The following is a 25,913-nucleotide window of genomic DNA, read 5'->3' as shown; positions in this document are numbered from 1 at the left end:
CGGCTCTTTGTGCCTGCTCCACCATGCATTTTGAACATGGATGATCATCCAACTTAATAGCCTAGTCCCGCCTCCCCACCCCCCCCCCAAACCTTTGATCCCCTTCGCCCAAGTGCTATATTTTTTTAAATATAAATTATGAGTACCAATTATTTTTTTCCAATTAAGGCGCAATTTAACGTGGCCAATCCACCTATCCTGCACATCTTTGGTTTGTGGGGGTGAGACCCACGCAGACACGGGGAGAATGGGCGAACCCCACATGGACAGTGACCTGGGGCCGGGATCAAATCCAGTACCTTAGCACCGTGAGGCAGCAGGGCTAACCACTATGCCACCATGCTGCCCCATATCTTCTTTTAAAAATAAATTTAAAGTAACCAATTATGATTTTTCAATTAAGGGACAATTTAGCATGGCCAATCCACCTACCCTGCACATCTTTGGACTGTGTGGGTGAGACCCACGCAGACATGGGGAGAATGTGCAAACTCACATGGGCAGTGACCCAGGGCCGGGGTTGAACCTGGGTCCTCTGCACCATGGGACAGCAGTGCTAACGACTACACCAACTTACCACCCCTCCAAGTGCGATATCTAACTGTGTCTTGGAAGCGTACAAAGTTTTGGCTTCAACTACTTTCTGTGGTAATGAATTCCAAAGGCTCACCACTCTCTGGGTGAAGAATGTTCTCTTCATCTCAGTCCGAAATGGTCTATCCCGTATCCTCAGACTGTGATCCCTGATTCTGGACACTCCCACCAGCGGGAACATTGTTTTTACAGCTAGATAAGCTAGCTCAGTGCCTGGAGGGATTCAAGCTCAGACTGCAGAACTTCATCACACAAAGAAGAAAGTTTTTGGCCCAATTTCTAATTCATGTTGAGCCAGCTGATCTTAACTGGGTGGTATTAAGGTGTTACTAGGCTTAGTGTCCTAGGCTTGGGGGGCAGGGGAAACAATCAACCAATCACTCATGTCATGTGAGTGTGTCCCTTTAAGAAATGTTTTTGGCTTATCACATGACTTCAGTGATGCCATTTTGTGGGTGGAGCTGGCTGTGGCTCGAGTTTTACTTTCGCTTTGGTTTAGGGCTGGTTTGTGGCTCTGAGTTTTTGCTTTCGTTTTCACATTTGGCTGCTGTACTCAGACAGAAACGTATCTTGGAGTGTCTCTCTATCTTTATTTTAAAAGCTGTTTCCAGACTGCTTGATAACTTGAAAAGACATAATTGCTTTCTGAAAGGAATTCAAACCTGCTGTTTTGGAAAGGAAACAAGTGTATCAATACCAGGTCTTGAGTGCTGTGTGCTGGGCCACACCTTTGATAAGGGGTATCTGGTTTATGGGATGTTGTTATTAAATTGGAACAGTAAAGGGGGATTTCATTAAGGGTTATACATAGATTACTGTAGCTGTGTGGGGTATTTATGTTTGTAGTTGATAAAAATGCTTACTGTTTGTGTTTATAAAAATGTTAACTAAATTTGTAGAATAAAGCTTGTTTTTGATTAAAAGCGCCTAAGACCTCTGCTGAATAACACCTGAAAGGCAGGCTCTTGTGCTCATCGTGACCAAAATCAATAAACAGTTGTAGGTCAGGTGAACTCCATGATATACTTTGGAGTTTTCTAAACCCTGGCCCATAACACTCAGGACGCCAAATTGCAATGGCTAACAAGAGGCCATTGCTGGAAAGTGAAAATAGATGCAGCATAGATAAGATAGAGTTCAGGTGGGATAATATTGTCTTCACCTCCTTCAGCACAGATAAACCAAAAACATTCATTGTGTAAAACTACACAATAAATAATGGTCAATGTGTGACATTCTGAACAGTGAGCCAGTGATTTCAGGAAGGGAAGAAATAATACAAATACCGCCTGTCTGAAATAAAACATAAATTTAAGTATCATTTAATTCAGATAGAAATCGGGAAATACCCATTAATAGATTGCACAAACTTGTATGAAGTTGCATTCAGACCATACAAAAGACCCATGTTTGATCCTCAACCTTTTCTTGATATTATAATTGATCTCACAGCATATCACAAGCACTTGTGGAGATTAAGCTCCATAAGACATGGAATGCCTACTGCCTAGTATTGATCCTTTCCATTGCTTAACAGATAGTAGGTATTGAAACAGTGTGGCAAGCAGTGATAAGCCCTTGCAATCCGTGATTCCTCCCCACTAAGTCATGGTAATTATTTTACATACATCAGCGAATGAAAGGCTAAGCGAAGCCTGAAAAGGTATCCAATTAATTGAACTATTCGACCAGCGCCACAATCCACAAAGGACAAAAGTTATGGTAGTCATCCATAACTCCTACTATAATGATGAAGCTGTTGGGAGAGAGCGAGATAAGCATCGGTTATGATGCTCAAGTTAAAATAGCTGACAATACTTTGTATAAATCTTTTACATTTTTTCCTAAGAAATTAATACTCAAGATGCTTTTCCATAGATGAAACAGTGCTCCTCCATAAAGCTGATAACATTTTCAGTGGCAGCACTCAATCTTTATACCGAGTGCTTCTGCAATCCAAATCAATGGAGAAAGAAAGTAAATGTAAAATGCTTACTCAGAGCTACTTGTTTCTACATCATCATACACTTGCTCATGTAATGTCTCTGAAACAAAAATGATACATACAATAAGTCTGATAGGAAAAGGGTTTGGATAACAGAATATGTACAGCCGCAAACAGTAAACCACATTCAGCTGATGTACACGAAGGAGAGTTCAATCCCTGTGGACCAATGGGAAGAAATTATCACTAAAAAGATAATGAACTCAATATCAACATCAAATCTGACATTAGATTTTGCATATTTACACTCATTTGTTATATCATCCGGAAACACAGCATTAGTTTCCACGTGTCCTGATGACCAGCGTTGTTACTTCATCACCACTTTTCTCGACCACTCCACTGACACTAAATTGTTAAAGCTGCTTGTTCAACATGCACTATAAAATAATAATAATAATCTTTATTGTCACAAGTAGGCTTACATTAATCCTGCAATGAAGTTACTGCGAAAAGCCCCTAGTCGACACATTCCGGCTCGTGTTCAGGTACAAGGAGGGAGAATTTCAATGTCCAAATTACCTAACAGCACGTCGTTTGGGATTTGTGGGGGGAAACCAGAGCACACCCACGCAGACACAGGGAGAACGTGCAGACTCCGCACGGACAGTGACCCAAGCCAGGAATTGAGCTGGGACCCTGGCACTGTGAAGCAACAGTACTGGATAAAGGGCACTTTCTCTTACTAAATATTGGAAAGACCAAAGCCATGGTCAGTGCCGTAAACTTTTGTCTGTAGCCATCGACTATCCTTCTTTCAGGCAACGGTCAGATGTTGAAGCTGCGCCATCACTCTGGTCACATAAATCCAACAACATTACATCGCCCGGCTCTGCTCCTGCATCAATTCCTCTGCTGCTGAAAACCTCATCCGGGCTCTGGATGTTACTATTCTAACACACCATCACTGACCTTCCACATGCTTCACAAACTTGAGGTCATGCAATGTGCTGCTGCCCATGTCCTAACTTGCACCACGTCTCATTCACCTATCATCCCTGTGCTCGCTGACCTACACTGACTTTTAACCCTTCAAAGTATCTGCACTCCTTCCAATCGGCCTCTTTCTTTGTCAAAATCCTTCGAATGCCTCTCTACTCTCTTTCCTCCTTTAAAACCTACATCTATTCCAATTATCCGCTTGTGGTTCAGTATCACATTTTGGGCGATAATGCTCCTGTGAACTGCCAAAGGATGTTTTACAATATTGAAGGGCGATATAAATACAAGTTATTATTGTTGCATGTTAACATAAAAGGCTGGCAGAATTTTACAATCTTGATCAATTAACAAAGTTATCAAAATTCAATACAAGAGAAGAGTTATTTAATTTTGCAAGGTTTACCCAAGGAAGTACAGGCTAAAGATATTTTTGTACAAGCCAAATTCGAGATCCAGAACTTAGTATCACCCTATTGACTGCAACCTGGCCAGATATGTAGATCAATGAGAGTTTTAAATCCACTGATCCCAGAAGTACCATAACCACGTGCATATATATAGTATCTTTAATGCAGACAGTGGTCCCAAAGCATTTGCAAAGGCATAAGGGAAAGAAGCGATGTTAAATCAAAGGACATATAAGCAGAGATGGTCAAAGGTTAATTGATTTAAGGAAGGACAGGGAAGTGGAGAAATTTAAGGTAGATTTGCAGTGGATGGAGTATAGAAGTTTAAGATAGTGCCGCATAATGTGAGACAGTGGACTGCAGGGTGCTGATGATATGCACAAGGCATTGGAGTTAGAGGAACAAAGTTGAATATGAGAGCTTTACTGCCGGGGGGGGAGGTTACAGGGATAGGGAAAAACAAAGACATAAAGAAAATTAAATGGAAGGAAAATAAAGTTTTAAAATTGATATTTTGAGGTCTGGGAGCCAATGCAGTTTAGAGAGCGCAGGAATGATGGATGAGTGGATCTCAGTAGATACGTACAGCGGGGTTTGCAATGCATTGAAGTGTATGGGGGAGGGATGTCACATGAAGACTGTATCTGATTTTGTTTGGTGATAGTTTCAGCATCAGATGTACTGTGTTAGGGGAGAAGTAAGCAATAGTATAGAGGCAGTCAGTGACAGATGTGATATTGACAGCCTGGGATGAAACAGGGCATTTTAAACCTCCAAATTTAAATAACATAAACTATTAACCCTTGTGTTAAATCTCTGCATCAGCTCATCCCTTTGTATCTTTATAATTTTCTCCAGCCCTAAAACACTGCTGAAAACCTCATTCCTCTTTGTTTTTATCCAGCTTTTAACTCACCACTTCATGGTCATGACCCCATTCTCTTATGATCCATAGAATCATAGAATTTACAGTACAGGAGGCCATTCGGCCCATCGAGTCTGCACCGACCCTTGGAAAGAGCACCCTACTTAGGCCTCACACCTCCATCCCATCCCCATTATCCCCGTAACCCAGTAATCCCACCCTACCCTTTTGGACACAAAGGGAAATTTAGCATGGCAGATCCACCTAACCTGCACATCTTTGGACTGTGAGAGGAAACCCGAGAACCCTGAGGAAACCCAACACAGACACAGGAGAACGTGCAGACTCCGCACAGACAGTGGCTCAAGCCGGGAAACGAACCTGGGACACTGGAGCTGTGAAACAACCGTGCTAACCACTGTGCTGCCCCATATTCAGGAACTCCTTCCCTCACCCCTTCACCTTTCCGTTTCCTCATTCAGCACCTTCCCTTAGAATCCATCTCTTGGACCAAGCTTTTGGCTATATCTCCTAATATCGCCTTCTGTGGTTTTATGTCCTTTTTTAATATTCGTCCTCGGTGAAGCACTTTGGACTATTTTTCTACATTAAAAGGAATTACAAGAATGTAAGTTGCTGCGGTAAAGTCTTTATTTTGTCTGTTCATAGTTACATTTTTTGCTAACAGCCGTTGCTGGTCTGCCCACCAATGAAAATGGTTAGCTACATTTCAGAGCTGCCCTCCAGTTCAATGATGCTATAGTTAAGGTATGAGATTAAGTGCTTAGAGATGTGTCACTCGATGGATGATTTTGGACTTACCTTCATCAGCAAAATGGTTCTGTGAACTGCTGAAGGTTTTGATTGTGTCAGCCATGGCCAGAATAGAGAGAAAAACAAAAGTAAGAAACTGTTCTTTTAATCGCCTTGCATATATTTTCTTTGTAAGGGCAATGTATTTTTGTAATCTTAAAAAAAATCAATGATAAAACTTACAATATGAGTCGCAAGTTGAGAAAAGCCAAACTAACACAATCTTAATCAAGCTTACGCTTACATGAAAATCTGTATGGTTCCACAATAAATTTTAGGTTCTGTGATCACACATTCTTCATGTTTAAAAATCAGGAAAAATCTGTATTTTGCAAGAGCGTATAATACTTTCTCCAATTTAAAATGGGCCTTGGCTCCATGAAAATAGGCTTAGAAAATTGCATTTCTTTTGTTTGGAGAGGGACAGCATGCATCGCAAACAACTGTGTTTGGAGCTTCCCCAATCCCTTGAATTTCTCAATAACTCTCCAGACTCTCCTGAAGGTAACTTCTTGCTCTGGGCAAGGTCCACAGATATCTCTGCTAGCAGCCATTCTGGATCACATTTTATTCAAATACAGCAGTCATGAAATCTCAGTTGAAGTCCTACCTTCATCTGACAACATGCACACTCTTATTCTTCACTGGAAACACAAGTAGGTACAATAGCTGTTTTTTTCCTTCCTCAAGGAGCCTTAAGTGCATAGCCTTTAGTTCCCATTAACCTAGAATTCTATCCATTTATTTTGCAAGTTGGTTTTCAGAAACACTGGGAGAATCTCAACCATACTTGTTTATGTGCTGCTGTTTAAACACACAATTACACCTTTAATTGGCTATAAACTCTGCCTGACATCTGGAGAATATTCCTGCAGATCGGCATGTAAAAGTAGCACAGGTGAGTTGATCCTACCTCTAACCAGGAAAATTGGCAAACAGTAAAATGTCATATTGCTGGCAACAATTATTAGCATTGCCTCATCACTACTGACACAACAAAGAGCCATCTCAAATTGGCATTCTGCTACACTGTCAAAATGTCACTGGACTGCGATTGGAGGCAGGCAGGAGCTATAAATAAACTCATAGGCTGGTGGGCCGATTCCCCAGCTCAATCCACCTCCGGGCCACTTTTGAGGAGGCGGAATCAAGGACTGACAGGGCTACTTGTCAGCATGTGGCAGGTAGCCAATCAGGTTCATTAAGAGTCTAATTGAAGCCAACTAAAGGTGGACAAGTAGAATTTGCCAGTTTTCCTCAAGGTTTCCTGCACTGACAGGGGCCAGTTCGGTGCCTGGAGGTGGGCAGTAGTGGTCGGCTAGGGAGGTGAGGACTATCATTCCAAGGCGACCTAGAGCCACTGTCTGCCTGTTGAAGTACAAGTACAGTCACGTGCTGCCCTGTAAAGGACCTCTCCCACACTCCCAACAGTGGTAGTTTGGCTGCAATAACCATTGATAAGAAGGCACCTCTACATTAAAAGTACCCTGACTGTTACTTACCTGCCATCAAAGCCTGTTGCTCCTCTCAAACTGGAAGACCTCTGAATGGAATTTGCCTGCATACCAATTAATATGGTGCCCAGTTAAAAACCCAATGAGGGACTGTTTCACCTTGGAGATGGTTTCAGCTCTTCAGTTTCCTAACTCTGGTGGGAAAATCGGAATTTACCATATCATGATGTGCTCAGATTGTGGAATCGGGCTTAAACCACCAACTGCTGATCTCTCACTTTTGAGTTAGAAGGCGGTGGGTTGAATTACTCCAATGTTACGATCCTAGTTGTTGTTAGATCTGGACGGGAAGATCCCAGAATGGAACCCTGGCTCAAAAGATGTAACTTTTACTTTAAAAAAAATAAAATGTGAAGAGTCACACGACGTCCAATTAGCGGCGCAGTGGTATTGTTACTGGGCTGGTAATACAGAGATGAGATCGGGGGACCAGTGTTCAAATCCCCTTACAGCAGGTGGTGAAATTTGAATCCAATACAATCTTGAACTAATGATGACCATGAAACCATTGCCAATTGTCATAAAAACCCATCTGGTTTACTACTGTTCTTTCGGGAAGGCAATCTGTCTTCCTTACCTGGTCTGACCTACATGTGACTCCACATCCATAGAAATAGACTCTCAAAAGCCTTCTGAAATGGAGGGCAGTTAGGGACGGGCGATAAATGCTGATCCAGTCAGTGATGCTCATGTCCCGTAAATTAATTTTTTTTTAAAGTTGGAATTGAAACCAACCCCCACACATACAAATACCTTTATGCAACATGAATCTAACTATAGGTTTTACACTTTTGGGCACAGGAACATTGAATTAAACTGACTTAAACCTAGATCTGATTTCTAATGTTGGCCAATAGATGTATAAATCCTAACAACAGGTATTAATCACATGATCTAGGCTAATTCACCAATGCCACAGTGCCAGAGTACTGCATCATCAGAGGTGGCAATTATCAGAGGTATCACATTTTTGCAGGGATTGCCCTACAGAGGAAACATAACCAAAGCCCCAACAACTTTTCTCAGTACTTCAAATAGAAGTCAAAGCTCATGTGGCACAATTCAAAGAGCAAGGAATTCTTGTTGCACCCTCCTTCAAGCAACTACAAATTAACTGGTTATTTATCTCATTGTTATTTGTGGGCTCAGGCTGTACACACATTGACTATACATCTGCCACTTATCAACAATTACTACACAGCAAAAAGTAACTTCTTTCAAAAGCAAAGCTGTAATCTCTCTCTCTGTTTCTGAGACATGCTAAGGCATTATAAAAATGCAGATCATTCCTTCATCGTGGCCGGTAAAGATAGGTCTTCAAGCAGCAGCTCTGTACTGCAACTACAATAACTTTTAATCTTTCACACTCTTAACAGATTCGATGGCTGATAAAACAGAATGCACAGACAAGTACTTAACCATAGATAATTTACAAAATGTGTTTGGACATTCTGAACAAGAGTTTCAGTTTAGCACCCGGTTTGTCTCAACAAAAAAGCAATATCTATGCTGGCAATTTGCGTACCTTGGTTTTTGATTTCCCAACACATTGCTCATTGTGTCATCATAAACCGGTGATGCAGATTCTATTAAAAAGAAAAACAAAGATGTACACCCAAAACAAGATGCGAAAACTCAATTCACATTATCTTAATTTTAGGGTTTAAATATTAATTTCTTATTACAAATAAGCAATAAAGATATTAATACAAAAACTAACTTTTGAATTTTTTTTTCATTTACGGGATGTGGGCATCACTGGTTAGGCCAGCATTTATTGCACATTCCTAGTTGCCCTTCAGAAGGTGGTGGAGAGCTGCCTTCTTGAACCGCTGCAGTCCTTCAGGTGTAGGTACACCCACTGTGCTGTTAGGGAGAGAGTTCGAGGATTTCGTTCCAGTGACAGTGAAAGAATGACGCTATATTTCCAAGTCAGAGTGGTGGGTGACTTAGAGGGGAACTGTCAGGTGGTGGGAATCCCAGGTATCTGCTGCTCTTATCCTTCTAGATGGTAGGGGTCGTGGGTTTAGAAGGTGCTGTCGAAGGAACCTTGGCGAGTTACTGCAGTGCATCTTGTAGATGGTTCACGTGGTGCCGCTGTTAGTCGGTAGTGGACTACAGGTACAACATTTTCACCGAACTCAATCAATTGGATTTAATCTTGCCTGTAATAAAACTGCATGCAAATTTCAATCGTATTACTTGGTGCGTATTTCTGATTGTGACTTTACTGCCGTACACAATTGGGCTTGGTTCATTGTGGCATCCTCTGCCCAGTCTCAAAATCCTGACTACTTGAGGAAATTTTTCCTCATCAATGCCACTTTTTGCAAATTCTGACTGCCTCTTTGATGCAGTGTTGCTGGTTCTGGTGCCTATGATCATACATCGTCAAAATCTCATGACTTAAAACAAAATCTAGCCATTTGCATCACTGGCAAAGTCAATACGGTGCATATGGGCAGCAAGGTGGCACAGTGGTTAGCACTGCTGCCTCACAGCTTCAGGAACCCAAGTTCGATTCTGGCCTTGGCTGACTGTTCACTGAGTGTCTGCGTGGGTTTCCTCCGAGTGCTCCTGTTTCCACATACAGTCCAAAGATGTGAAGGTTAGGTGGATTGGCCATGCTAAATTGCACCTCAAGTCTCCAGGAATGTGCAGCTTAGGTAACAGGGATAGGGCGGGGTGGACGAGGGAGTGGACCCGAGTACAGTACTCTTTTGCAAGGTCGGTGCAGACTAGATGGGCCGAATAGCTTCCTTATGCATTGTAGGGATTCTATGATTCAATAAATTTATTGCACATCCCTAATAGTCTTCAAGTAGAAGTTGATGAGCCCCTTCTTGGGCTGCTCCATCTATGTGGCAGAGGTACTCCAACAATGCTGTTAAATGAGGGGATCCAAGATTTGTGCTCGGTGATGAAGGAGGAATGGTAGTTTATTTCCAATTCAAGAATGGTGTGTGACAGAGATGATGTATTTCCATGTGGCTATGGCAAATGGTCTTGGGGAAATTAATGGAATTGAAAGCGGAAAAATCTCCAAGACCTGATAATCTTCATCCCAGAGAATTTAGGGACTGGTTTAGCACAGTGGGCTAAATAGCTGGCTTGTAATGCAGAACAAGACCAACAGCACGGGTTCAATTCCCCTACCGGCCTCCCGAACAGGCGCTGGAATGTGGTGACTAGGGGCTTTTCAGAGTAACTTCATTGAAGCCTACTTGTGACAATAAGTGATTGTTATTAATTATTATTATTATTATTAAGGAAGTGGCCCGAGAAATAGTAGATCCATTAGTGGTCATTTTCCAAAATTCTATGGACTCTGGCATGGTTCCCACAGATTGGAGGGTAGTGAATGTAACTCCCCTATTCAAAAAGGAAGGTAGGGAGAAAACAGGGAACTATAGACCAGTGAGCCAACTTCAGAAGTAGGGAAGTTGCTGGAGTCCATTATCAAGGATTTCATAGCACAGCATTTGGAAAGCAATGTTATAATCAGACAAAGTGAGCATGGATTTATGAAAGGAAAATCATGCTTGATAAATCTACTAGAATTCTTTGAAGATGTAACGAGCAGAGTTGACCAGGGAGAACTGGGGTATGTGGTTAATTTAGACTTTCCGAAGGCTTTCGACAGGGTCTCACAGAGCAGATTAATAAAAGTGCACGGGATTACGGTAGTATCTTGAGATGGATAGAAAACTGGTTACAGATAGGAAGCAAAAAGTTGGAATAAATGGGTATTTTTGCGATTGGCAGGCAGTGACTAGTGGGGTACCGCAGGGATCGATGTTAGGACCCCAACTGTTCACATTATATAGTCATGATTTAGACGAGGAAACAAAATATATTATCACCAAATTTGCAGATGATACAAAGTTGAGTGGGAGAGTGAGTTGTGAGGAGGATGCAGAGGTGCTTCAGCGGGATTTGGACAGGCTGAGTGAGTGGGTATATGCATGGCAGATGCAGTATAATGTGGATAAATGTGAGGTTATCCACTTCAGTAGCAAAAATGGGAAGGCAGATTATTATTTGAATGGGTATAAATTGAGCCATGTGAATACTCAGCGAGATCTTGGTGTCCTCATGCATCAGTCACTGAAAGTAAGTGGACAGGTACAGCAGGCAGTAAAGAAGGCAAATTATATGTTAGCCTTCATAGCGAGAGGATTTGAGTATAGGAATAAGGATGTTTTACTGTAATTGTATAGGGCATTGATGAGGCCACACCTGGAGCATTGTGTGCAGTTTTGGTGTCATTATCGGAGGAAGGATGTTCTTGCTATGGAGTGAGTGCAGCAAAGGTTTCCAGGATGATTCCTGGGATGGCAAGACTGTCACACAAGGAGAGACTAAATCGGTTGGGATTATATTCATTGGAGTTTAGAAGAGTGAGAGGGGATATCATAAAAACCTACAAAATTTTAATAGGAATAGACAGAGTAGATTCAGAAAGAATGTTCCTGATGGTGAGGGGAGTCCAGAACTAGGGGTCATATTTCGAGCATGAGGGGTAAACCTTTTAGGACTGAGGTGAGGAGACATTTCTTCACCCAGGGTGGTGAATCTGCAGAATTTGCTACCACAGAAAGTAGTTGAAGCCAAAATGTTGTGCAATTTCAAGAATGAATTAGATATAGCTCTTCAGGCTAAAGGGATGTGGGGGTTGAACGGGGGTGGAGGGGTGAGGGGAGGCAGGATCAGGGTATTGAACTTGATGATCAGCCATGATCATGATGAATGGCAGAGCAGGCTCCAAGAGCAGAATGGCCTCCTCCTGCTTCTATTTAATATGTTTCTCTCACCATCACCAATCTGAGATTAAGCTAGTCTGTTTGCAAACTTAGGGCGGGATCTACCGGTTACGTTGTGCCCAAAAACAAGCATGGCACAATGTGATCGGGAGATCTCACTTTCGGGATCTACCCTGCTCGCCATGTCTCGAGAGATCTAACATGATCTTGTGAGATGTCGCCATGTGAATCCCGCCATTGTGGCAGGGTCACTATCTGCCAAATCTGCATATCAGAGTGAGGCAGCTAGTTTCACTCCTAACCAAGGCATGGGATCCGACGCCCTCGTCTTGGGAGATCTGGGACGAGTGCCGTTCAGTGCTGGGTTCCTTGAACGGGGGACCAGATGGAACGACACTTGTGGAGATCTCCCAGGCGATTGGAGTTCCCCAGCTGCATGCTCTCTGGACAAGGTGATACCTTGGCACTTTGCTGCCACCTGGTCACTCTGGCACTGCGAGTGTGCCAGGCTGGCACTGCCAAGGTGCCAAGCTGGCATTATTCACACAGCTGCAATTGGGCTGTGGTGTGCTCTGCGCAAGTGTGGGGGTGCAGAGACCTCCTGGGAGTAAGTTGGGGCTTGGACGGGGCGGGGGGAGGTGTTGGGAGCTCAAGAGATTGGGACATTAGAAAATGCCGTCCCGATCTCTTTCTGAACTGAGGAGTTCCGGCGGGTAGAGCTCCTTAGTCCAAAAAGTGTGGCCTTGTCGGGGAATTTCCGCTGAGGTCCCCGATCTACCTGGATGGGCTTTAGATGTCGGGGTATTTCTCAGTGCACCGGAAACACCCGGCTAATTTTGCACTACAGGACTCTGTCCCCATTCGGGTAGATTGCGCCCTTAGTGTCACATTTGAACTGGAGAGGAGTTTCTGATCCAATATCTCTGCCATCGCTAAGATCCTCTTTTTCCTACTCAGTAACAATGCTCTTCTTCACCCGTCTCTTCTCATCTGCTGCTGAAACCTCACTTCTGCTTTTTTTAACCTTTAAACTCAACTATTCAAATGCACCCCCAACTGGTCTCCCACAGTCTACCCTCCGTAAACTTGAAGTCATCCAAAACGCAGTTGCCCAGGTCTTAACTTGCACCTGGTCCCGTTCCCCATCACCGCTCTGCTTATTCCCAAACAAGCAGTGAAACATTTTAGAATTTTCATCATTGTTTTTAAATCCCTCCATGGCCTTGCTCCTCCCTATCTCTGTAATTGTCTCCGGGCCCACAACCCTCCATGTTTTCTGTACTCTTTTAATTCTGGCCTCTTCTTCATCCCCAGTCTTTGTGGCGGTGCTTCCAGTTGCCAAACTCAGGAATTCCCTCCATACACCTCACCATTTCCCTTTCCTCCTTTAAGGCATTATTTAAAATCTACCTGTTTGATCATTGATCAACTGGACCAGTTTCTCATGGGATTCGGTGTCATACTTTGTTTTATAATATTTTATACATGTCCATGTCACTACATTAAAGATAACATATAAACACAAGCTGTTTTATTGTTTTAAGCCTCCAGGCTTCTGGATTACTAGTGCAGCAACATAGCCACTGGGCTACCACACTCCAACATGCACCTCCTGTGCATGGATACCTGATCAGTAATTCAGATGTTTTGAATAAAAGCCATGCTAATAAAATAAGAAAGCACATCTTTAAGGGCAGTCAATATCTTTTAACAGTTGCTGGAACAGGATAAACTGCCTTCTCTTTCTTTGCAAACATGCACTATGTGCTATTAACTATTTAAACAATCCTTACCTTGCATTAAACCAGAACCAATTACTTACAAGTCCCACAGAATGCTTTTACAAAAGGAAATAAAACAGAATGCAACTTTACCATTAAAAATATCAAAATATAAATCTTACCAAATTCAGATGGCAGGACATGTGAAGAACTGCAGTAAAATAATAAAATAAATGTTAAAGCAAGGTGCTCCTTGAAAACTTGGAAAAGGTTTGTTAATTTCAAATCTATCGATTACATTTTTAAAAAAAACTACAATAAATCCATTGATTTTAAACATGAAAGGCTGTCAATGTTACCTTTCGTACCCCTTTCTTTTCTTTTCTTTTCCTTTCTGTAAGATTTTTGTCAAAGGATTCATCTTACTTATGCTGTTAGTATAAAATAAAATGTAAGTCAACATATTTTTAATAAAAATTTGACATATCATCAGGTCAATATCATGAAGGTGCACCTAATTTGGCAGCAGTGGATTCAATTTTCTTTTCCATGTAAACTCATTTACGAGTAAAACTGAACAGATGCTGGCAGACATTCTGCTGCTGTCATTTACATCTACTCTAAACCCATCATTTGTCTATTTTTTTTATTATAAATTATTTTTATCGATTTTCCAAGAGAGAAAAGGAGCGGGTAAAGAAGGATAATGCAGTACCATAATGCAACTCCCCCAAATAAACAGATAAACAAGAAACCACTACAATAAAACAGCAAAATTAACAATCAACAGTAAATAATAGTAATCTTTATTGTCACAAGTAGGGTTACATTAACACTGCAATGAAGTTACTGCAAAAAGCCCCTTGTCACTACGTTCTGGCACCTGTTCGGTTACATGGAGGGAGAATGCAGAATATCCAAATTACCTAATGCACATCTTTCGGGACTTGTGGGAGGAAACCGGAGCACCCAGAGGAAACCCACTCAGACACAGGGAGAACTTGTAGAATCCGCACAGTGACCCAAGCTGGGAATCGAACCTGGGACCCTGGTGTTGTGAAGCAACAGTGCTAACCAATGTGCCACTGTGCACTTAACTATTGAAAGAAAGAAACTAATGGTTGCCATCTCCAAAAACATTCTCTTTTTTTTAAAAATAATTTTTATTGAGAAATTTAGATTTTATACAACAATAACGCACCTTAGTAAAATACCGAAAATAACAATAATATTAACAATCATATACATTCGCCCCATCCCCATGAACAACCCAGCATTTTAACAACAACGCAAATTAACACACTATAAAGTTACAGAATAAACACTACAATAATGCACCCCCCCCCCCTCCCCCCGGGTTGCTGCTGCTATTGACCCAGTTACCTATCTCTGAGCCAGGAAGTCCAGAAAAGGCTGCCATCGTTTATAGAACCCTTGTGTTGATCCTCTCAGGGCAAATTTGACCTTTTCCAATTTTATAAATCCCGCCATGTCACTGATCCAGGTCTCCATGCTTGGGGGCCTCGCATCCTTCCACTGTAGCAGAATCCTTCGACGGGCTACTAGGGACGCAAAGGCCAGGACTCCGGCCTCTTTCGCCTCCTGCACTCCCGGCTCCACCCCAACCCCAAAAATCGCGAGTCCCCACCCTGGCTTGACCCTGGATCCAACCACCCTCGACACCGTCCCCGCCACCCCCTTCCAGAATTCTTCCAGTGCTGGGCATGCCCAGAACATATGGGCGTGGTTCGCAGGACTCCCCAAACATCTGGTGCACCTGTCCTCACCCCCGAAGAACCTACTCATCCTAGTCCCGGACATGTGGGCCCGGTGCAGCACCTTAAATTGGATGAGACTAAGCCTCGCACATGAGGAGGAAGAGTTGACTCTCTCCAAGGCCTCCGCCCAAGTCCCGTCCTCTATCTGCTCCCCGAGTTCCTCCTCCCATTTAGCCTTCAGCTCCTCCACTGACGACTCCTCCACCTCCTGCATTACATTATAGATGTCAGACACCTTCCCCTCTCCTACCCACACCCCCAAAAGCACTCTGTCCATCGTCCCCTGCGAGGGCAGCAAAGGGAATCCCTCTACCTGTCGCCTAGCAAACGCCTTTACCTGCAGGTATCTGAACATGTTCCCCTGGGGAAGGCCAAATTTATCTTCCAGTTCCCCCAGGCCCGCAAACCTCCCGCCAATAAACAGGTCCCTCAATTTGCTGATGCCCGCCCTTTGCCATCCCCTGAATCCCCCATCCGTGTTCCCCGGGATGAACCGATGGTTGCCACCCAGTGGAGCCTCCATCGAGCCCCCTGTTTCCCCCCGATGCCGTCTCCACTGTCCCCAGATTCTTAGGGTCGCCACCACCACCGGGCTCGTGGTAACCCTCTTGGGGGAGATCGGCAACGGTGCCGTTACCATGGCACCCAGGCTCGTACCTCTACATGACGCCATCTCCATTCTTTTCCACGCCGCCCCTCCCCCCTCCATCACCCATTTACGCACCATTGACACATTGGCTGCCCAATAGTACCCCAGAAGGTTGGGCAGCGCCAGCCCGCCTCTATCCCTTCCTCGCTCCAGGAACACCCTCCTCACTCTCGGAGTCCCATGTGCCCACACAAAGCTCAGAATACTGCCGGTCACTCTCCTAAAGAAGGCCCTGGGGATAAATATGGGCAGGCACTGAAAAAGGAACAAGAACCTCGGAAGCACTGTCATTTTGACGGACTGCACCCTCCCCGCCAACGACAATGGCAGCATGTCCCACCTCCTGAACTCCTCCTCCATCTGATCTACCAGTCTGGTAAAGTTATGCTTGTGGAGAGTCCCCCAGTCCCTGGCCACTTGCACCCCCAGGTACCTAAAGCTCTCCCCTGCCCTCCTAAGCGGGAGCCTACCAATTCCTTCCTCCTGGTCTCCAGGGTGCACCACAAACACCTCGCTCTTGCCTAAGTTTAATTTATAACCTGAGAAGGTCCCAAACTCGGCTAGTAACTCCATCACTCCCGGCATCCCTCCCACCGGGTCCGCCACATACAGTAACAGGTCGTCGGCATACAACGACACCTTATGTTCCTCTCCACCTCGCACCAAGCCTCTCCACCTCTCTGAATCTCTCAATGCCATCGCCAGCGGCTCGATTGCCAGTGCAAACAACAAGGGGGACAAGGGGCAACCCTGCCTGGTCCCTCGGTAAAGCCGGAAGTACTCCGACCTCCTCCTATTCATGGCCACGCACGCCATCGGGGCCTCATATAGCAGCCTTACCCATCTAATGAACCCTTCACCAAATCCAAACCTCCCCAACACCTCCCATAGGTACCCCCACTCCACTCTATCGAAGGCCTTCTCCGCATCCAGCGCCACCACTATCTCTGCCTCCCCCTCAATCGCCGGCATCATAATGACATTCAGCAATCTCCGCACATTCGTGTTCAGCTGCCTTCCCTTCACAAAACCTGTCTGGTCCTCATGCACAACCCCTGGCACACAGTCCTCTATCCTGGTGGCCAGGATTTTTGCCAGCACCTTAGCATCCACGTTGAGGAGAGATATGGGCCTGTATGAACCACACTGCTGGGGGTCCTTGTCCTTCTTTAAAATTAACGAGATCAGTGCCCGTGACATCGTCGGGGGCAAAGTCCCCCCTTCCCACGCTTCGTTGAGTGCCCGCACCAGCAAGGGGCCCCACTAGGTCCACGAACTTTTTATAAAATTCCACCGGGAACCCATCCGGCCCCGGTGCCTTCCCTAACTGCATCTGCCCGATCCCCTTAACTAGCTCCTCCAGCTCAATCAGCGCACCCAGCCCCTCCACCTTCTCCTCCTGCACCTTCGGGAAAGAAAGCCCGTCGAGGAACCTCTGCATTCCCCTCCTCTCCCCCGTTGGCTCCGACCGGTACAGTTCCCCGTAAAAGTCCTTGAAGACCTCATTCACCTCTACCCCCTTCCGCACCACATTCCCACTCTTGTCTCTCACTCCAGCAATCTCCTTAGCCGCATCCCGCTTACGGAGCTGATGAGCCAGCATCCTACTCGCCTTTTCACCATGTTCGTACACTGCCCCTTGTGCCTTCCTCCACTGTGCCTCCGCCTTTCTAGTGGTCAGCAAATCAAATTTAGCCTGCAGGCTGCGCCTCTCCCCCAACAGTCCCTCCTCTGGTGCCTCTGCATACCTCCTGTCCAACTCCAGCATCTTTCCCACCAGTCTATCCCTCTCACTCCTCTCGCTCCTCTCCCTGTGTGCCCGGATGGATATCAGCTCCCCACGAATTACTGCCTTCAGGGCTTCCCAGACCATCCCCACCTGAACCTCCCCCGTATCATTCACCTCAATGTACCCCTCAATACTTGCCCGGACCCTCCTACACACCTCCTCCTCCGCCAACAACCCCACATCCAACCGCCACAATGGACGTTGGTCTCGCACCTCCCCCATCTCAAACTCTATCCAATGCGGAGCGTGGTCGGAGATTGCAATGGCCGAATACTCGGCCTCCTCCACTCTCGGAATCAGTCCCCTACTCACCACGAAGAAATCTAACCAAGAGTAGACCCTATGTACGTGGGAGAAGAAAGAGTACTCACGTGCCCTCGGCCTCACAAACCTCCATGGATCCACTCCACCCATCTGATCCATAAACCCTCTCAGTACCTTGGCCGCCGCCGGCCTCCTACCCGTCCTAGAGCTGGACCGATCCAATGAAGGATCCAACACCGTATTAAAGTCCCCCCCTATGATCAGACCTCCCGCCTCCAGATCCGGGATCCGTCCCAACATACGCCTCATAAAGCCCGCATTGTCCCAATTTGGGGCATACACACTAGCCAGTACCACCTTCTCTCCTTGCAGCCTGCCCCTAACCATCACATACCTACCCCCCTTATCCGCCACCACCTACGATGCCTCAAACAACACATTTTTCCCCACCAGAATCGCCACTCCCCGGTTCCTCACATCCAACCCCGAGTGGAAAACCTGCCCCACCCATCCCTTCCTCAGGCGGACCTGGTCCGCCACCCTCAGGTGGGTCTCCTGCAGCATTGCCACATCCGCCTTTAGCCCCTTCAGGTGAGCCAGTACCCTTGACCGCTTCACCGGCCCATTCAACCCTCTCACATTCCAGGTGACCAACCGGATCAGAGGGCGTCCCGCCCCCCTCCCCCGTCGGCTAGCCATAGCCCGTCAACTGCCCGCCCCAGGCCAGCATCCCCTGCTCGACCCCGTCCCCATAGCGACAACCCCTCACCTCTGTCCCCCCAACCCCCACCAGCTCCTTCTTGCCCCTACCAGCAGCAACCCGGTATTCCCCTTTCCCCCCCTCCCTTCCCCCCCAGGCTAGGAACCCTCCCAGCCGCGAACCGTCCTCCATTGTACTTCCGTGGGTTAGCTAACTTCTGCTGACCCCGGAAACTCCCGCCAATAGCCCGACCCCTCCCGAAGTGGGATCATCCCCCATCCTATCCCTCCTCCTGGCAACGCTCCAGCGCGGGGAAGAACCAGTTAAGGCCCCACCTCCCCCGTCACCATCTCCGCCCCCCAGCCCCGCAGTGCGGGAAACCAGAGGAAAGCCCGCGCTTTTGCACTGCCCCACCACACCCTTCTGACGCAGCTCCCAAATATCAGCCCCCCTCCATACCCCCACTCCGACATAGAATACAACATACCCCCCCGACCCTCCCCGCAAAATACACAGCCCAAACAATGCCCCAAGCACAAAAACAAAAACATAGCAGAACAACCCCTCCGTAAATAACCATATCAAAATTGCAAAAGTACTAAAACAAGACGAAAAAAAACGAAGAAAAAGAGAACACAACAACAGCCGAATCCAGCACTAATATCTTACAGCCGACCTCGCAACCCCCAACCCCTAGTGCAAGTCCAGTTTCTCCGTCCGCATGAAGGCCCACGCCTCCTCCGGGGAATCGAAATAATGGTGCCGGTCCGAATAAGTTATCCACAGGCGCGCGGGCGGCAACATTCCGAACTTTATCTTTTTTCTATAAAGCACCTCTTTCGTCCGATTAAATCCGGACCGCCGCTTAGCCACCTCCGCACTCCAGTCCTGGTAGATCCGCACTACCCCATTCTCCCAATTGCTGCTCTTCACCTTCATGGCCCAGCGCAGCACGCAGTCCCGATCACTGAACCGGTGGAACCTCACCAGCACCGCACGCGGGGGTTCATCTTCCTTGGGCCTCCTGGCCAGCACCCTGTGCGCTCCCTCCAGCTCCAGGGGCAGATGGAGAGACCCGGCCCCCACTAGCGAATTCAGCATTACAGCCACATAGGCTGTCAGGTCCGATCCCTCCAGCCCCTCCGCAAGGCCCAAGATCCGCAGGTTTTTCCGCCTCATGCGGTGATCCAGCTCCTCGAAGCGTTCCTGCCACTTCTTGTGGAGTGCTTTGTGCCCCTCCACCTTACTCACGAGGACCACGGCCTCCTCCTCTCGTTCAATGGCCTGCGTCTGCAACTTCTTGATGGCAGCACCCTGGGTGGACTGAATCTCTGACAGCCTTCTGTTTGTTTCCTGCAGAGAGCTCAGTACTTCATCCTTGAATTCTTTAAAGCAGCGCAGGAGATCAGTTTGTTGTTTCTGGGCCCAGAGTCTCCACTCCTCTGGATCTCTGTCGGTGGCCATCTTGGATCCCTTCCCCCGTTTTTTCTGAGGAGCTGCTGCTGTTTTTTCCACCTTTCCACTCCGAGTTCGAGTCATGGACTGCAGGGAAAGTTGTTCAGCACACCATCCCCCACCGGGAGACGTCGAAAAATTTCCGTTTTGGGCTCTCAAAAGAGCCGAAAAATCTCTTTAAAACGGGAGCTCCCACATGTGTGGCTTACTGCTGCATAACTGCCACTGGAAGCTCCAAAAACATTCTCAGTGGATCCTCTTATGGCATACTTAATCTTCTCGAAATATAGAAAAGTGTTTAAACCTTCCAACCGGGATGGTGGCTTGGGGTCTTCCAGGCTAATAAAATTCGCCTGCAGGCTATTAATGAAGCATATGCAATGACATCTGCCGCAATCTTAGTGAAACTGACCGGTGGGCTACTGAGATTCCAAATATGGCTCCCAAAGCACAAGCTATAGGTCAACAACTAGAATTTTTAAGTGTCAAAGAAGGATGACCAAAAACCAGCCAGCTTCAGGCGCGATTAGAACGTGTGTATGTGATCTTCAAGGGCGTGTGAGCACTTGTTGCATTTGTTGCTTGTGTTGGAGAAAAATACGTGCTAATTCTGGCCTTGGTAAAGTGTAGAACTATAAGTGGAATTAAGTTTAACTGAGCACAGAAGGATGTGGAGTTGACCTGAAAATGGGGCCTCTTCCCACCAGTTGTCGGTAAGGTCGAACCCAAGCTCTTTCTTACCTTATGGAGGGCAGGGGGTTCAGAGGATATCATGAGATTGTAAAACCTTGAACCACAGCTGGTTTGCGGAAATGACAAGATTCCTTCCAACAATGTACTCGAATGTTGTTGAGGAAAGGATGGAGAGTGTGAACAAACTAAACCATGGGCTTGAAAATAGTGGTCAAGACTAGATTCAGGTAAACTAAATTTGGATGCAAGCTCGCTAAAGCTGGCAAAGTTCCCATCCACAAATAGATCAGTAAAATGTGAGTCTCTTCTTCTTCCACAAGGCAAACTCAGAGTCAAGTATGGAGGGCAAGGATAAGTGATTATTGCAAGTAGGGCCTGATAGCAAAGTAGTGGGATATTTAAAATGCTAGTGGAATTGTTTCCATATTTTTAAAGTAGAAATTACAACAGGGTTGAAGGTGTATTTAGAGGGGGAAAAGGGTAGTGAGGCACAAATTAAAGCAGGAAGAGAAGGTGAGCACAGGAGTGTGCTTGACACCAGTTTTAACTTGGACCATGAAGTTTTAACTTGGAGCATGACACCATGTTAAAATCTTTAGACTATTGACCGTGGAATAATAGCATAGAAAATTGGGAAAAGCTAGCCCACCAACCCATCCCCCTCCTTGAAGTAGCGCTCTACAGACTCAGATTTCTGCCTGCCCAGATAAATGTTGATATCAGCTTGCTCACCATAATAAAAAATTATTTTCGTAGATAAATAGAAAGACACTGGAAAAGGAACAAAAATCTGGGCAGCGTGTTCTTTGAATGGTTTGAATTTTACCAGCTAAGGAAAGGGGTAAATTATCCCAGCGCTGCAAATCCGTTTTAATTTTGGTGAGCAGGCTCATCAGATTTGATCCATGAAGAGTCGCAAGAGAGTGTGTTATGTTCACACATAAGTAACAAAAACCAGCACCAGATATATGAAACGGCAAAGAACTTGGGGGGGATTTGTTTGGTACCAGAGTTAATTGGGAAACACTGGGCTGGATTCTCCACAGGCAGACTGGCGCCTGAGCTAGTGGGTTAGTAGGAGGCTAGCTTTGTCCCCGCATTCATAAAAAGCCCTTCTTGAAGATTGTAACATTGTAACACAGCTTTATTTGCGGCAATTAAGTCAGATTTGAGTCTGGAGCCTGTCTGCACCTAACTCAGGTGGAGGGTATTCATAGAATCGTAGCATCCCTATAGTGCAGAATAAGGCCATTCACCCATCGAGTCTGTGAGCACCCTACCTGGGCCAATTCACGCTCTAGCCCTGTATCCCCACCCAACCTTTGGACATCAAGGGATAATTTAGCATGACCAATCCACCTAACCTGCACATCTTTGGACTGTGGGAGGAAACCGGAGTACCCAGAGGAAACCCACGTCACCTGCAGTATTGTGAATAAGCCAGATCTCCTTACTTAAGGAAGGATATCCTTGAGTTAAAAGGAGTGCAATCTAGGCAATATAGGCCACCAGGCTGATTTATGGAAGAGGGAAGTTTCTATGTAGAAGGATTGAGCAGGCATGCATTCCCTGGATTTTAGAATAACGAGGTGATCTCATTGAAACATAAAATTGTTAAGGGGACTTCACAGGGTAGATGTTGGGAATCTGGAATGAGGGTCACTGTCTCAGAAGTAAGAATTAGCAAATTCATGTGTAGACTGAGATGAGGATAAAATTATTTTCACAAGAGGTTGAGAAATTTGAAATTCTCTGATGCAGAAAATTGTGGTCGAGTGCAATCATGCCAGAGATTGATAGATTTTTGAATACGAAGGGAATCAAAGGATATAGAGAGAGAATGGGAAGGTACAGCTGAAGTAGATCAACCATAGTCTTATTGAATGGCAGAAATGGCTCGAAAGGCTATATCGTCTACTGCTCCTATTTCTTAAGCAACGTTCTCTAACAAGGCTGACCACAGCGTACACCTCGGCTGCTGTCCTCCATCGTCTACTCAGCGGATCAGCTTTTCTTGGTCCTACTGCCCTATTGTAGCCAGAGCATCACCGGCAAGGTCTTCAATTCACACTCGCGCACCATCTCATCTGAACTCCCAAAAGGAATAGGAAGTGTGTGGATAACATCAGGATTACTCATCTGCAGTGACTGAACAAATCCAATTCTATTTTAAGTAACTGATAATCTGGGATTTTCCAGAAGTCGAGCTTCATCCCAAATTGGGTTTCAAGCCTCATCTGTGTATTTCTGCAGAATTGCAGACATCAATTATTTGCACTGAGACAGGCTCTGGCCAGTTGACACTGCCAACCTGGAGGGGCTAAGCTCTGCCAGGCAGAGCCAGAGGTGGGGCCTCGTGGGAGTCCCATGGGAGGGGGGGGGGGAGAGCAGGCCCCAGGGGGAGGGGGAGCATCAGCATTCTTTCCGCTGTGATGTTTTGAGATAGTAGTGGCTAGGAGCCCCGAATGACTGTCTGCGGGAACTTCGGTATTGGTTCTGATCGGGTCTCCCTTTCAAGATGGCGCCTCGATTGGCGTGGAGCCAGGTGTTCGCTGTATCAAGCCGCGCCAGAGTGATGGCATAAATCCTGCCCACTCTGCTTTTTTTTTTTATAAATCAAGAGATTCGAGATCTGAAGAGAAAACGGGTCTGTACAACTAGACAGTTACATGCCAGTTTTCAGACTGAACCTGACACTTGCCAAATTCTGCTAACTTCCCGCCCAATGACCCCCTTCCCATATTCTCATGTTTCCTCTGTCATATTTGTCTCCCAATCGTTTTACCCACCCTTTTCCCCTCACCCCCACCAACACTACTCATTTTCCTTTCTACCATACCCTCACTCCTGTTACTATGTCTATCTATCTCTTCCATTTTAAGCAAAATATTCAACCAATGTTGTCCCCTCGCTTCATCTCTGCTGCCACTGGATAATTAAAGATACACTTATAGACTTGTATTTATAATAAAATCAGGATGACTGATTGGGGAAATAGCTCAAATTTGAGTCTATTATATGCAAAGTTATTAATTTGAATGGGCTTACATGATCATTTTATTGAAAAAGGAACAAATCAATCCGACCAAATGATTCAAAACACTCAATAGTTTGATCTGTCCTTTTCACGTTCAGCCTCTGAACAAGCTTAAACTAAGCATTCCAAAATAATTTTTACAACCTGGTAAATTGTATAAAGTTGACTTGTTAGATTCTGGCAATGGACTGGAATAATGAAATAAAATGAAAATTGCTTATTGTCACGAGTAGGCTTCAAATGAAGTTACTGTGAAAAGCCCCTAGTCGCCACATTCCGGCGCCTGTTCGGGGAGGCTGTTACGGGAATCGAACCGTGCTGCTGGCCTGCTTGATCTGCTCTCAAAGCCACCGATTTAGCCCTGTGCTAAACAGCCCCTAATCTCTATATTTTTGTAATATATTCCAATTTGTTATCAAATTTATTCCAAATGACTACATTCTAGTTACATTTTTGTTTATTAATTTATCATAGACCTCAACAACACAAAGGAAAACTATTCATATTAAAAAGCGGGAACGGTTGAAAGGACTGCTCATTCACAAAACAGGCCAGTACTTGCTATTTGTAAGGCTCATCCATCCTTCACACTTTGATGGAACATTTTTGAAGACAAAATCTCCTTGGCGAAGTATTTTCAAGTTACAAAAGGAAACTAGAATTTGTATTTTGCGTAAAATATCTAAGTTAAAATGTATAATTCCCCCCCTCACCCCTAGAAGTGCCTTGCTGAGTAGGCTTACATTAACACTGCGATGAAGTTACTGTGAAAATCCTCTATTGCCACACTACGGCGCCTACTCGGGTACACAGAGGGATAATTCAGAATGTCCAATTCACCTAAACAATACGTCTTTTGGGACTTATGGGAGTAAACTGGAGGAAACCCCATGGGGGGACCGTGCAGACTCCGCACAAACAGTGACCCAAATTGAACCCGGGTCCCTGGCGCTGCGAAGCAATAGTGCTAACCACTGTACAGCTTTGAACAGGGAGCTTTGAAAAAAATGAAATACAAGTTGCACATGTGCCAAATAAAATTCTGCACATAGAAACACAGGGTATATTGATCCACCTTTTATAAAACCCTCTGGGCGCGATTCTCCCAAACAGGGAGAAATCGTAAGGCTGGCGTCAAAAACGGGCGGGTTTGACGCCAGCCTCTCCCCCCCCCCCCCCCCCCCCCCCCGACCGGGAACCGATTCTGGTCCCCGGTCGGGGCTAGCATGCCGCGGCCGTGAACTCCGGCATCGCGGGTTTAACGAATTTCGTAAAGCCCGCTTGCCAGAGTTTGCGACGGCTGACGCGTCATATGACGTCAGCCGCGCATGCGCGGATTGGAAGACTCCAACCCGCGCATGCGCGGGTGACGTCATCGCGCATTTGCGCGAAACCCGCGCATGCGCGGGCCGGGATGCCCCTCAGCCGCCCCGCGAATTGATACAGCGGGGCGGCGGAAGGACAAAGAGTGCGCGGGAATCGGACCCGCTGCCTGCGATCGGTGCCCACCAATCGCGGGCCCATGGCACCCTTGGCACGGCCGTGGTACTGCCGTGCCAATCGGTGCCATGGTTGCCAAGATCCGAACTTTACGGCCGTTTTTACGAACGGCCAGACCAGGTGTGTTTGCCGTTCGTAAAAACGGCCGTAAAGGGCTTGGACTTCGGCCCATCGGCCAGCTGAGAATCGCTGCTCGCCGTAAAAAAACGGCGGTAGCGATTCGTGTCGGGAGTCGGGCGTTGGGGGGGGGGGGGGGAATTACGGGAGGGCATCAGACTAGCGTGGCCGTAAAAATTTACGACCCCCGCTATTCTCCGCACCGTCGTGAGTGCGGAGAATTGCGCCCTCTATATTTTCATTCCATTGAATTGAATCGAATGAAGGTGGACATGCTCTAAAATGGTCATGTGATTAGCTCCACCAC

The 25,913-nt window shown here is 46.0% G+C and overlaps 1 protein-coding gene across 3 annotated transcripts in view; it reads right to left on the bottom strand.

Moving 5' to 3' along the window:
* Positions 1-25,913, bottom strand: part of LOC119964630 (FYN-binding protein 1) — a 196,339-nt gene that overhangs the window by 39,405 nt on the left and 131,021 nt on the right. For 2 of the 3 annotated variants that reach the window (XM_038794366.1, XM_038794369.1), the window contains exons 9-13: positions 13,984-14,055; positions 13,807-13,835; positions 8,666-8,726; positions 5,636-5,664; positions 2,591-2,639 (exon numbers count right to left, since the gene is read on the bottom strand). In XM_038794366.1, coding sequence (XP_038650294.1) covers positions 2,591-2,639; positions 5,636-5,664; positions 8,666-8,726; positions 13,807-13,835; positions 13,984-14,055 — 240 coding nt within the window. The remainder of the gene's footprint in view (positions 1-2,590; positions 2,640-5,635; positions 5,665-8,665; positions 8,727-13,806; positions 13,836-13,983; positions 14,056-25,913) is intronic. The other variant, XM_038794368.1, reaches the window with a different exon arrangement.

This window comes from Scyliorhinus canicula, chromosome 4 (genome assembly GCF_902713615.1).
Source record: "Scyliorhinus canicula chromosome 4, sScyCan1.1, whole genome shotgun sequence".
Taxonomy (NCBI): domain Eukaryota; kingdom Metazoa; phylum Chordata; class Chondrichthyes; order Carcharhiniformes; family Scyliorhinidae; genus Scyliorhinus; species Scyliorhinus canicula.
This window is presented reverse-complemented; position numbering and strand designations above follow the sequence as displayed.